Genomic DNA, 12,904 nt, shown 5'->3' with positions numbered 1-12,904 from the left:
CAAAGTCTAGTACTTACTTAGAAGTTTGAGCTTTAAAATCATATACAGCTCTAGCTGGCAGTTTCTGAAAAACAGGCAAAGTGATTAATACATTCAGGTAGTATTACTATATGATAAATGTGTTTCAATTTTTAAAAGGTGAACAAGATCCAAAAAGAACAGGATGAGCTTTACAGTAGTTCTTGAACTGAAATAGGCAATTAAATACATGTCTTTCTTTTTTAAGGCAGTTAGGTGTTTGGGACCTAGTGTTCTAAAAAATTGCTAAATTTTAATGCAGACTACTTTGCAACTTGATGTTTAAGAGAAGCACCAAAGTAAATAAAAAAGTTAACTATGTCAATGTGACTTGTAGGCAGCTACATCTCTAGGTACAAGATAAATATGTATACTTAATATTCTGTAGTATTTTAGGTGCCTTTTAATGTTAAACTTGGTATCTGTAGGCTAATTTCAATTGTAAATGATGCATTACATTTATTTATTTTTTAATATATATATATATATACACACACACACACACATACACACACACTCTGACAGTTGGAAATTTTTATAATTACATTCATAGTTTTAAGAAACCACAGGACTGGAGGTGATCTGAGTCATCTGTGCAGCTCACATGCTATCACAGGCAAAAACATTTCCTTCATACATTTATCAAGTTTGTCACCAAGTACACATAAGCTCAATATTTTTTAAGAAAAAATCCACCTGTAAAACTGCCCTAACTCTCCTCACCTGTATGGCTGACACACTTTCACTGTTTTCAAAGCTGTAATGAAAATATGAACTGTGATCTGAGGCAGCAGCTTCACTCCTGGATTGTCTGCATCTGACAAGTACCCAGCACCAGACACTTCAGAGGAAGTGATAAGCAGAACCACATGAAGGCATTTGTTAAAGTGACTTAGTCTTTCTCTGCAAGTACTTGCACAGGTGAGATTGCCCCATTCTAAAAAATGCCTCTCTAGGATGTACTAGTTACTAGAATGAGCTAATTATGCTATTTCTGAGATAGCAGAAATAGTATAATCAGCTCATTCTAGTATATACTATTTATCATGCTGTAAAGGTGCACATCTTTTAATGACAGGAATAAAGAGACACTTGTAAAATTTGCATTTTACCTTTATTCCAGGCCAGGTGTTCTTGACTTGGTTCTTTGTCTTCTTGTAATTTTAAGATTAGCAAATTTAACACACCTGCAGAATTATCTTTACTATAATAATGAGTCCCTGAAGTTATTATAGGGATCCTATCTACTTGAATTTTGCAATACTAATACAATTTTTCATTACATATCTCCTTCAAATAAGATAGACTAAATTAAAGAATTAAAGGTTTTTTTGGTTTGGTTTTTTTTTTTTTTCCCTTGCTGATTTTGGTATAGCTGGTATTGTAACTACTAAAGCAAATAACAGAAAAAGTGGCTATTAAAAGAAGAGTGGAACTGTTTAAATATAAAATACTTTGAAATGTACAAAATCTACTGGAAATGGGAATGCCTTTCCTCTTTCATATTTTAAAAGGTTTTTAAGGGATCTTAAAAATGGCTTGTAATTTAAGTATTTTACATATTTTCAAATTGAAAGATGACTTTCGATGTCACAAGATGCCTTAAAAAAAACACACAGTATGGCTCCTGGAGCTTTTTTAGCCTGAATGTTGTATTGAGAGGCCTTTTTTTTTTAAATTCAAACTTTTACTCAAATTGCAGCAATATAAAGATGGATCTTTACCACCATTTATCAAGGTATATAGCCCAGAGAAAAATCTTATGTATTAGCTATTACAATATAGTAAATTTTTACGTTGTTTGGAGAGCATTTATAGTTCTAGATCTATAAGCATTCTTAAGATACAGAATATTACACTTTATTTTTCAATACGTACTTTTCAGTGATGCTTTGTGTTACTCTAAAGGTGGTATGCCTACTTTCATTTCCACTTCCAAAGCATTACTACAAGCAATCAGTATCTAATTACAATCACCAACTGCTACAGATCTTAGAGAATGCTCTTAGAATAACTGGTTTTGTTTAATCCACTAACAGCAGTGGTTTGCTTTCCGAACAAAAATAACAGTGAAATATAGATGTTTTCTATCAGTTTTGAAACTACCAAGGCAGTTTCTTTGTGTAATACTTTGGGTTTCTAAAGAGCCTTTCCCCAGTCCTATCTGTTATTTTTCTCAGTTCCAAAAACACATTCCAATCAGCTTTCACAGAGCTGATCAATAACTAGTGAATTCATGTCCTTATCTATTTAATAATAAACAGAAGAATACAGCTTATCTTACAAAGCTTGATATAATTTAAATTCTTGAAGTACCAATCTCCTTAATGAAAAAGGAAGATGCTGTTCCTTTGGTCTGCATCATTATAGTGTCTTAAAACCAACACAAATCTTGTCTCAAATATGTTACCAGTTTTCCATATGGATATTGTTGCACTATTTATTGTTGTTTCACTACCTCTTTGTCTGTAGTTCCTCTTCTCTCCCTTGGCGTACATCGTCCCACATCAGTGAAAGCAGAAGAATAGCTTCCAGGAGTCTCCTGGTCTACTAAAAACAGAAATTATGTGAAACTATGGTAAACAAAACCATTCAAATCTGTGATGCTTCTTCTTTCATTTAGGGAGGTGAAAAGATATTGAAATCTATTATTTTACATTTAATAGAAAGAAAAGCGCATGACAGGACAGTTAAGAGCACCTTTAAAGAAAAAAAAAAAAATACTAACTTTAAGCAAAGGCTGAGGCTGTCCTCTGATCCAGAGCAGAAGAAACTATATGACAGAGGATTGAGAGAGCGTATTTATGCCTCACTGTGAAAAGGGATGCTCCCCTACTGGGCCAAGTGGAAGACATGACAGCAGTACTCAAACTTCATCAGGTTGCATGACATTGGTTTGGAATGCCAACAGTGTAAACACATAATTACATGCACAACACATGATTCAAGCATGCTTTAATGAGATAATGTGAAGAAACATTGTTTCCTCCTAAGTGATCTAAGATGCATTTCTACTTTACCAGGGGCACATGTTAGGCAGCACAAGGGAATTTAAAAGGATGTTACTTCATAAAAACAACTCTCTTTTAAGAGATGGAATACAAATAATGTTACTCACCAATCTATGTGGCAGAATTTTCTAAAGCACACTTTACCAATGATTATTACAGGATGATGAATATTTTCTCATGTTTTAATAAGGATAAAACCAAAATCTTATACACTCTATAGCTCTGCACGTTGCCAATGTGAAATGAAAATAGAACTATTTAATAAACTGTCTCTTCTGAGAAGTACTGCTTCAGTCTCCTACTACCACAGTGGTACTTCCTAGTGGATATGTGATTTATGTTTGTCTTCCTTTGACTTCATTCCCACAATCTGTTGTTAACAAGCTCATACATTTCTACAGAAATACAGGTGAAACAAAGAAAGGAACTGAAAGCATCTCATCCATTTTAATTGGCTGTTGGCTAAGCCACAAAAACTTGAGGCTATTGATACATACAATACAGGTAAAGAGATAATTTTATTATTTATTGGTTGTAAGCATGTCATTCCCAGTAAGTATATATCATAGCCCCAGTTCTGGACAGCTTTTTGCTATGGCACGTGTTCCTGAATGAGGATGTGCACCTACTGCATAAACCTAAAGATAAAATGACTCCAAAAACTTTTTTTTTTTTTTTTTTTTTTTTTTTTTAAATTTCTAGCAGTAAGAGAAGAATATTGGAAAGGAGTGAAAATGCAGAAGGTTTAGGACAAACAATTTCCTTTTTTTCTCTACAGCTCCTTATGCAGTCAATATTGGTAGTTTTCAGACATCTGCTATGACCTTCAGGTCTCTGTGTGGCTGTAAGAGACACACACAGATCCAATAAAACACGAAACTTGATTAGAAGTAGAGCTCAGCCGTGACTGCTGCTGATGGAAACTAACGGAATATTCTGCTTTATTCATTCTCCATGCTACTTTAGGGATATTAATGTTGACAGAGTGAATTGCTTTCCTCATGCCACACTCCTTCAGAGCTGCAAAAGCTATTAGAAATGCACATTTACTTTGCACTATGGATTTCCTTATTTTCACATACTGGAAAATTCTCATTTAGAGCTTATAATATGTGACCAGCACATTTTTCAACAACTTCAGTCTCATCATGTAGTACTGTCTGCCAGGGTTAATCATGATCAGGCCTTGAGTATGACTAATTCAATTCTGAACTATGTTTTATAGCTGTTCTTTACCACATTTTCTATTCTAAATATGCCCATTACAACTAGTTAAGAAAAGATGGTAATAGCTTCAATTCTGATTTCTCTTGAAATACATATTTATTATTGTGCTACTTGCAAAAGTTATACAAAAATATGTGAGAATAAGGATAAGATGGATCTGACCAAATATTGCCTAATTTCTATATTAAAGACATTCTCTCTTACATCCATTTGGGATTTCAAGAGTATCTTTTTTGATTAAAGTAAAAGAAAAAAGAAAAATAGAAGCAGAGCAACAAACAACTCAAAGCAGTAACTTTAGAAACAGATTGGTCATACTTACCCTGACAATTTCATTCATGTTTTGATTATTGAGAAATTCCCTTCTAAGAAGACAGGAAATTTCTCAAAATTTCACAGACATTTTGAAATTCTATGGAAAGAATTAGTTTTGCTGCCACAGAAATTGGAAATTGTATTGTTTGAACAGTGGGAATGGAAACTTCCTAAAACGACCTTTAACATCTATTCACAAAAAGTAATGCAAAGAAGTGGATTCATAAGAAAACAGAATCAACTTTCTGTGATAGTGGCAGAATTAGCAGCATTTTTGTCACTTACTAATTTAACAAAATTATATAGCAAAGTACATTTTAGATTCTGATTCTTTTTCCCTTAGTGATAAATAAAGGGTTAACTGCATATTGTTTTCAGTTTGATCAGCATCTTTTGATGCATGAATTCACTGCTTAATATCATTATAATTTATAAAATTAATTTCGTTTCAATTAGTTGAAATGTGCTGCTACTTCAGTTGTCCTGATTACCGTATTTTGTGAATAGACAGCAAATTTATCTATCCTCAACACTTATGTGGAAATGATGTCCTTCACTAAGAATTTTGTGGGATGAAAGCTTCTTATAGACAACACAAAGTGGAATGAGAAAGGGTGGGAAACACAGGGAGTAAGGTTGGATAAGCCAATCACAAGGACAGAAGAAGAAAAGTTAATCCACCTTGGAAACACAGTGCACTATCATTGTTGTTAGTTGCATCCATGTCTGGAAAAGAGGCACTAAGAGGTAATCTTCCACAATCATTCTGGTACAGTGGACAATGGATAGCACCATCTTGAGGCAGTGGATGAAAAGGCTGGTGCGTGGGACTCTTTTTCAGAGCTTTAAGAGATGAATTCCTTTCTGGAATGTCTGGAAGCAGCTCAGTAATAAGTCTGTGTAATATACTGTTGTCGGGCAAGCTTCCCCGCCTTTTTTCAGCCTTAATTTGGTCACAGATGTCTTTAAGTGCAGAATCTAGTGCTTCAAATACAGATGACTTGCATTTTTTCTTTTCAGTTTGTTTTTTAGGAGCTGCACTTTTTTTCCTCCGGAAAGGCACTGGACTGACAAGGAATGCTATCTTAGACAGGCCAGATTCTGCTTCCTGTCTCCTTGGATCTTCAGTGGTTTCTTGCTTAGCCCTTTCATGTTTTAGCATGGTGGTGAAGCGGGTGTAGGATGCTGGGCATCGCCCTTTGCAGGAGCTGATGAGATGCCTGTGGTGGTGGTGATGGTGGTGGTGGTGATGGCCGGATCCATAAAAGCTTTCAGATGAAGTGAACGAAAAGTGATCGAAGTCACTTTCACTACAAAAGGATGAACCCTCTATCTGGATAAAGTCACTGAGATCAGAAACCACTCCGTCTTGATCGCTGTCTGAAAAATCTATATGTGATCGTTGAGGCTCATCACTGGTCACTTCAATATGAATTGGCACCAGGGTTTTAGACTTGTAGCTCCGTTGTACCTGAGAGGGATGTCTGACTGGAGTTTCTTCTTCCAGCAGGGATTCGATAGAAAATCGCCTCTTTGGACACAAGCCATTTTTAGGAGGCTCTAATGTAACAGCTGACAACATGTCATCACCAAGGTTCGGCATTGATTTTGACTTCTGAATTAACTTTTCAAATTCAGATATTCTGGTTGGCACCATGTCTCTGGGCACCTCCTCAGTAGAAGACTCTCTCCACCCTTGAAGAATACCTTTGTGCTGTTCCTTCTCATATTGCAGTATTCTGGACTTGACAGAACAAATCATCTCAGAATTCATCAAGTCCTTGCGATTGATGCGGTGCATCTTTTTGTACATCTTCAGGAAACCTGGAGCATCGTGTGCAGATCTGTGACGAACTCTCGACCTACCACTACCACGACCCTCAACATATGGGGAGTTCCAGTTCATTGAGCAAATTTCTTTGGAATCCTCCTCACATAACAGAGAGCCCATGCTTTCAGCCTTGGCCTGTGCATCAGGATAGCTATCGTGATCATCTGTTAACAGGTCATCACAGCTACGGGATTTCCTCTTTGGAGAGGCAGTCTCCTCTGTGCTACTCCAGACTTCTGCATTTTGGCGAGTCATTTGCCAGCCATTCTTGTAGCTGGTTGCCCTTCTTGAATCATTTGGAACAGCTAAATGTTGTCTGTAAGTGCTACAGTAATCTAATTCATTTGAGGTGTTGTGGTTGTGCACTGGGTAACTTAAAAGGGATGGATATACTTTGCTAATATCCCCACCTTTATAATCCATAGAGCAGCATGGTAAAAAAGAGACATTGCCAGAAATTAAAAGATTCAGAAAGTTGGAATTAGCATCAGTAAGTATTAGAAAGACTAGAAAAGAGATAGCAATTAGTGCATCTATCAACTTAGGTCAGTAGGTAGTTTGTTACAGCCTAGGACAGCAGAGCTAATAGTGAAGTTATTTTCCAGCTGCAAAACTGCACTCATGATAATTTGAACAATAAAAAAATTCCTTATTAATTACGGAGAAGTTATCTCCTCCACAACCCCTGCCATTAAAGCAACATAAGAAACCAGGCATTAATTGAGGATTAATTGGGATTTTTAAGCAAGTCAACAGACAATAAAAGATGCAAAAGATGAAGCCACACAGCAAATCTAGACCTCAGGGTAATACTGACTTTTCCACATGGGCATTCTGAAAAAGTTGGTTAGGATTTTTAACCTGTATAATGCTCAGAGTTTGAAGCATCCACATATTCTAAGCTAGTTAAAATAAAGATTAAACTTTGTATCAGATCAAATAGGAAATTTCTCCATGTCATTCACAGGTAGCCTGCTCCTTTCCTGTGTGACAGCACTGACAGAAGCAGTGTTTTGTACAGCTTGTGCAGGGCGGAACAAGGCAGCTCAGAAAGTGCTATGCTAGTGAAAAGGAAGGTGTATCAGTTTACTGAGCCTAAACAAAATGTAGAAGTAAAAATAACCCTTAGATTGACTTCCATAACAAAGGCCTGAGTTTTCAAGCTTTAAAACATATTTTTATGTATATGGTAGATCTAGAAGACACTGTGAGACAAATTTGCAATGGTGGTCTTTCATAATTGTACTGAACTTTCAAAAATGGTCTCAAGTGGCAACATTCAGTTCAGGAAGGATCCTTCAAACAGCTCAGTCTGCTTTCTAGAAAAAAATTAATCTAGATCTGAAACTGAAATACTTGAGTTCTAAACTCATGCTGATCAAATAGTTTATAATGTGCTCCTTCTTTAACAAATTAGTTAATTTCAAGAAAAATTAACATTCTGAAGGGGTCATAATGCAGGGAGAGAACAGTATCACCCTCTGAAAGCTAACTGGCTGTGGAAGATATTTTTAATGGAAGGATTTTCAAACACAGGAAGTGTGGAAGCCACGCTTAATGCTTGTTATTGGTAGTGGAGTCAAAGGCACATGCAGGGAAGTGGAATTTATCAACTTTTTACTGCCTGGCCTGGTAAACCAAATGGATGAGTTAATACACTTTTAAAACTATGGCTATAACATTTTAATGTTTGAAAGGTTTAAAATACATTTGCTTTTCAACCACCTCGCTCTCAGTGTTCCTCACTGCTTTTCTTTGACACATTCTGTTGCAGTCTGGATATTATGTTCTTTTCACTGAGAATTTACTTTTACAGAGGTTTACTGATTAATATAGCTGCAAAACAGAGCAATTAAGAGAACAATAATAATACTAATTTGAACAGGAGACATATTGTATGCAGTATTATTCTATCTACTACTTCTGTTTTATGTTTTACTGACAGCTTTTTGTCTTTCTAGAAAAATCCATCCAAACTTCCAAATCCAAATGAACAACAGACTCTGTGATCTCTTTCTTGGAGAGAAGTGGAAAACAGTAATAGGATGGTGAGTTACTAGCCAAAAATAAGCTAATTAGATTGCATCAGCTGTACTAAATACTTGCAAGGATTTAGAAAGTAAAAAATCAGACTATGGATGCTCTTTTGATTAAATTAGGTAACTGATAACTATGGATATTTGCTTGATTACATTAGGTCTTGATAACTGACAATGTCTAAGACATCAGCTATGGATTTAAATTATTCTAGTTTTAAAATCACAATAGTAAGAGGGTAGTAGAGTTAATAAAAATGTTCGGGTTTATATATTGTGGTAGAATTCATAGTCTTCTTTTAATTAGCCTTCAATTATCTTTTGTTAGAACAAGCAGTTGAAACCGGAAAATCCTTGTGACAGATCGAGCTTTTCAGCTTAAAATTATACTCATAAGAATAAATAAACAAGTTAGCCTTTCATGAAAGGCCCTAAGCTGTTGCTTCACATCACATACCCTGGGGCAACGCACCGAGCAACAAGAGGCAGTTGCTACGAACATATAGTACAGCACATCATCAGTAGTTTTCTGCTTACTAATATGGTCTCCTCTTACCTTTTGCTCTTGATGGAGAAGAAGGAGATGAGCTAGTTAAAGGCTTCCTAAGGGTGGTGCATGGGCCCTGTGTGTCTGTACGGCCCAGGTTAGGCCTGTTGGCGTTCTGATCACTGTGTGCCCTCTGATGACTTACAGCGGGTTCTGACTTCCTTCGCTTCCTGTAGTCACTCGCAGTACTTGCAGAACTACAGAAAAAAGCGTTTCAGTGGCAGTCTGATTTTGAGATCAGAATTCAGGAATTTAAGAAGTAAGGTCATAATTATATTAATGGTTTATGGATTAAAAAATACCAAAATAAATACATGAAAAACATGTAAAGGGAAGAAGCATGGGTCTCACACATCTTACAGCCTATTTCCCAGTGAAAACATGAATTTGTTCTTAACCTAATTGTTTAAAAGCTTTACACAACATTACTCTGCTATTTTCTTTGAAATAAATGCATTGAGTTATATTAGACTACTTTTTGAAACTAGAATATAAGTGCAAAGATAGGAAAAAGACAGAGACTGAGAACAGTCAAGGCATTATGCTTAGGAAAACAGCACCAAATATGCTGCAGGCAGTAAGGGTAAAGAATAAATCACTGCTGTTGAAAGAGAAGCTCAGGGATGTTATTAGAAAGACCTAGAACACAGTATGGTGAATTTGAATGTAAACACTAAGTCCTTGGAAAACTAAAATAAAATCTACACATCAGTATCAAAATCAACACTCTCTCCAAACATCTGATTTGCCAGTAGTTCACAAGGTGAATGCTAAAATCTGACTCTTAACAAAACCTGCTGATTTTAGGTTCCAAAGAAGACCTTCAGGCTGGATAATCTGTGTCTGCTGAAGTAATAGACAGTATTTCTTACCTGGAGGGTCTGTCCAGGCCTCTGTCTGTTGAATAGTGATGATATAAGGAAGCCTGTGAAAACAAACACATGGATTGTTATGTTTGTATTTGAAAAAAGATTGACAATTTTTGTTTATCATGTTTGATAATTCTTTGTTACTCTGTGTCAAATCCTATAACAACAGCCCATGATGATTAACATCCTGTGCACTCCACCATAGACGCAGCAACATTACATGAGAATACATTATGCAACTTCTAAAAAGCATCACTAGATTTCATTTCCTATTCTACTTCAGCAATATTTTTCCTTTAAAGCACTGCTAAATAATGATCCCAAATCATGCTTTTCTATACACTTTTCAAAACCAGACACAGAACAGCTGAAACAAATCTTTACTATAAAAACATAGCAATTTAAAAATTATTCCTTCATGTTTATGTGAGGTCTGCAAAGCTTCTCCTGATCCCTCAGTTACTCACCAAAATCCCACAATCAATAACAGCCAGAAACTTTTGTCAATCCCATGTTGTTTGTGGTCAGCAACTGGCCTTATATACCTTATAATCCAGCTAAGAACAGTTCTCATCACAGAACATTAGTCATTGCTTATGGAGTTACAGATGTAGCTACTGCATGAACACTGGGAGATGTAACTTCCATAATTGTACTATTACCACAAAGTCAGCCTTAAATGACTACTGATTTTAAATCAACCATTTCAAGCCTTCAGTCAGAATTAAGTAATGTTACAATTCTGGTAACCAGGTATGAATCTAGAATGAACTGCATGGTTCCTGGGGTATTTCTTCATGGGTACCAAGTAGTCAGGTTCAAGAATTAAACTTCTTTCAAGTTCCTGCCATGTCATTTCAGCTTTCCATAACCCAATGGACTAGAAATAGAACTATCATACAGATTTTTAAGGTGCAGGAAATATTTTTTCCCTTTATAGAGAGTCTTTTGGCTTTTTCCCTGCATGGAAAAATCTTTGTCCTGAAGGACTGCCGAAGTAATGGCACTCATGGCCCATGTGAGTCCTTTCTTTTGTTAGATTTTTTTCTCCCAGTGATGTGATTTGATTTGTGAGTTCATGAAGAATTCACACAGGTTTGTTAACTGACACTAAGATACACCTCCAGAAGTCACCAGGGATCTTTGAGTATTTGGGAACAGATTTTGTAGGACTGTGCGACAGGGAGAGCCACACAAACTTGCCACAATATGAAACAAATCTTATCTAAAACTTGAGCTAAGATAATTCCAAATGTTCACATAGTTCATATTTTCAAGTTTTTCTTTACATCCTCTGAAGGCTTAAAAGTACTTTGTGACAATTCCCCCATTACTCTCCATAGTCAATGCTCTTAAGATCTATATTCAATATTATGACGTCTGTCTGCAATAAAACCACAGAAGCCAAGACACAGTGTTGCTCACTCCAACAGCCAGTATAACCACAGTAACAAAGGCTTCAGGTCTGTGTGCTTCCCTACACCGTCCATAAAACACACATTCAGCCTGTCCTGGAAAACATCCAAGTCCCATTTCAAAATGGGCCACGACTATCTTCCTTCTCTTGTCCAGTCACTGCCATGGTCTGGAACCAGCCAGGAAGGAAACTCAGGGCCACAGGTGATCTCTCAGAATTGTTGCATGAGGTGGTACAAAAACTTTAGATAAATTGTCATTGTGGATTCTTTTGTGCAGATGCCAACCACTTCCACAAGTGACCACTGACCACCTGTGAGGTGACAGTGGCCAAATGGCCCTGAGGCAGTGATTGCTTCCCACCACCTGTAGTAGCTCCACAGCTATACAGACCACAATGTCACTCCCAAAGGCGGAGCAGACCCTCACTGTCTCCTATGGAAGGTTATGGGTAAACCACACAATGGAAATCACACCAGAGGGAACTTCCTTACCCACAGCATTCCCCAGGCCATACACAGTGTGTTAGTGATCAGCCTAAGACAGCCAGAAGTGTGTATCATGCCAAAATTGACATATGGCTTTCGCTTTTCATCCTTTCAGATTCTCTTATCACCTTCAATTTAACTTGTCCTTTCATCCTTTATTTGATGCTGGCTTTGAAGTTTTTTCTATATTATAGATCCTGTATGTTGCCCATTCTACAACACTAATTTTTGCTACAGGCATATGTTGCTGTTTATAGAACGCGAGGAGTTTATAGCTTCTCTCCACATCTTCATTGATGTGACACGTAGAGGAAAGGTGAAAGTAAACACTGTGTGTGGTTGTTTTTTACTGCTTGTTTTGCTGTTTGCAGCTGTTCTGTCAGCTCTTGAGCATTTATTGGCCATTTTAAATGGCCCAACTGAACTCATCTCTCCCACCTCCAAAGATAATTAACCATCTTCCACAATATTCAACACTACTCTGTATGAATAAAGGCCACTTGAAAAAAATTTAAATATTGGAGATGACGACTCCAAACTACCAAATACAGTCTTTTTTGAATACTTTGGTTTTGCTAAAAAGAAATGAGATATATATTTAAAATTAAGCCCGCATTTTAGCTGTTTTCATTCATCAAGGCTTTAATGCTGACTAAAAATGGAGCTAGGGAAAGTAAGCAAAAGTAAAAAGTAAATACCAAATAGGCTTGTTTTCATGTCTATAATACTTTATCAAGTTACTTTGAATAGTCTCCTTCTCCAGAGAAATATTAATTTGCTGTAGTTTCTGAACATGATTTATCATATTTAAAGATTATTAAAATTTCAAAATTAAAGACAGGACTTTTTGTAAATTAATCAAGGAGAAAACCAGTGCTACTTAATAGCCATTTTACCCAAACCTACTGAACACGGGAGTATTTCAAAGTCATGTTACGGCATTTAAATTGTCTTCCTTGATATACTGAAAACCAACAGGAATTAGAAAAGGCCTAGAAACTTTTTCTATCAGAGAACTGGGCCCAAATTTCATAACTATGAGGTTTTTCTAGATATATAGAGAGCTTAAAACCAAACCAGAGTAAATTGCAAACAATTAACAATTTAAGACCACGATATGAGTTTAACTTTTGGAGAAGCTAAGAA

The 12,904-nt window shown here is 36.3% G+C and overlaps 1 protein-coding gene across 9 annotated transcripts in view; it reads right to left on the bottom strand.

The window, feature by feature from the left end:
- The window catches only part of SORBS2 (sorbin and SH3 domain containing 2), a 147,344-nt gene that overhangs the window by 20,038 nt on the left and 114,402 nt on the right, over window positions 1–12,904 (bottom strand). For 6 of the 9 annotated variants that reach the window (XM_058420505.1, XM_058420506.1, XM_058420507.1 and 3 more), the window contains 5 exons: window positions 9,858–9,910; window positions 8,995–9,182; window positions 5,253–6,812; window positions 2,477–2,565; window positions 18–64 (listed from right to left, as the gene is read on the bottom strand). In XM_058420505.1, the coding sequence (XP_058276488.1) occupies window positions 18–64; window positions 2,477–2,565; window positions 5,253–6,812; window positions 8,995–9,182; window positions 9,858–9,910 (1,937 nt within the window). The remainder of the gene's footprint in view (window positions 1–17; window positions 65–2,476; window positions 2,566–5,252; window positions 6,813–8,994; window positions 9,183–9,857; window positions 9,911–12,904) is intronic. The other 3 variants (XM_058420510.1, XM_058420512.1, XM_058420511.1) reach the window with 1 other exon arrangement.

The sequence above is a fragment of the Hirundo rustica genome, chromosome 5 (genome assembly GCF_015227805.2).
Source record: "Hirundo rustica isolate bHirRus1 chromosome 5, bHirRus1.pri.v3, whole genome shotgun sequence".
Lineage (NCBI taxonomy): Eukaryota > Metazoa > Chordata > Aves > Passeriformes > Hirundinidae > Hirundo > Hirundo rustica.
The sequence above is the reverse complement of the archived record's forward strand: the minus strand, read 5'-3'. Positions and strand labels throughout refer to the sequence as shown.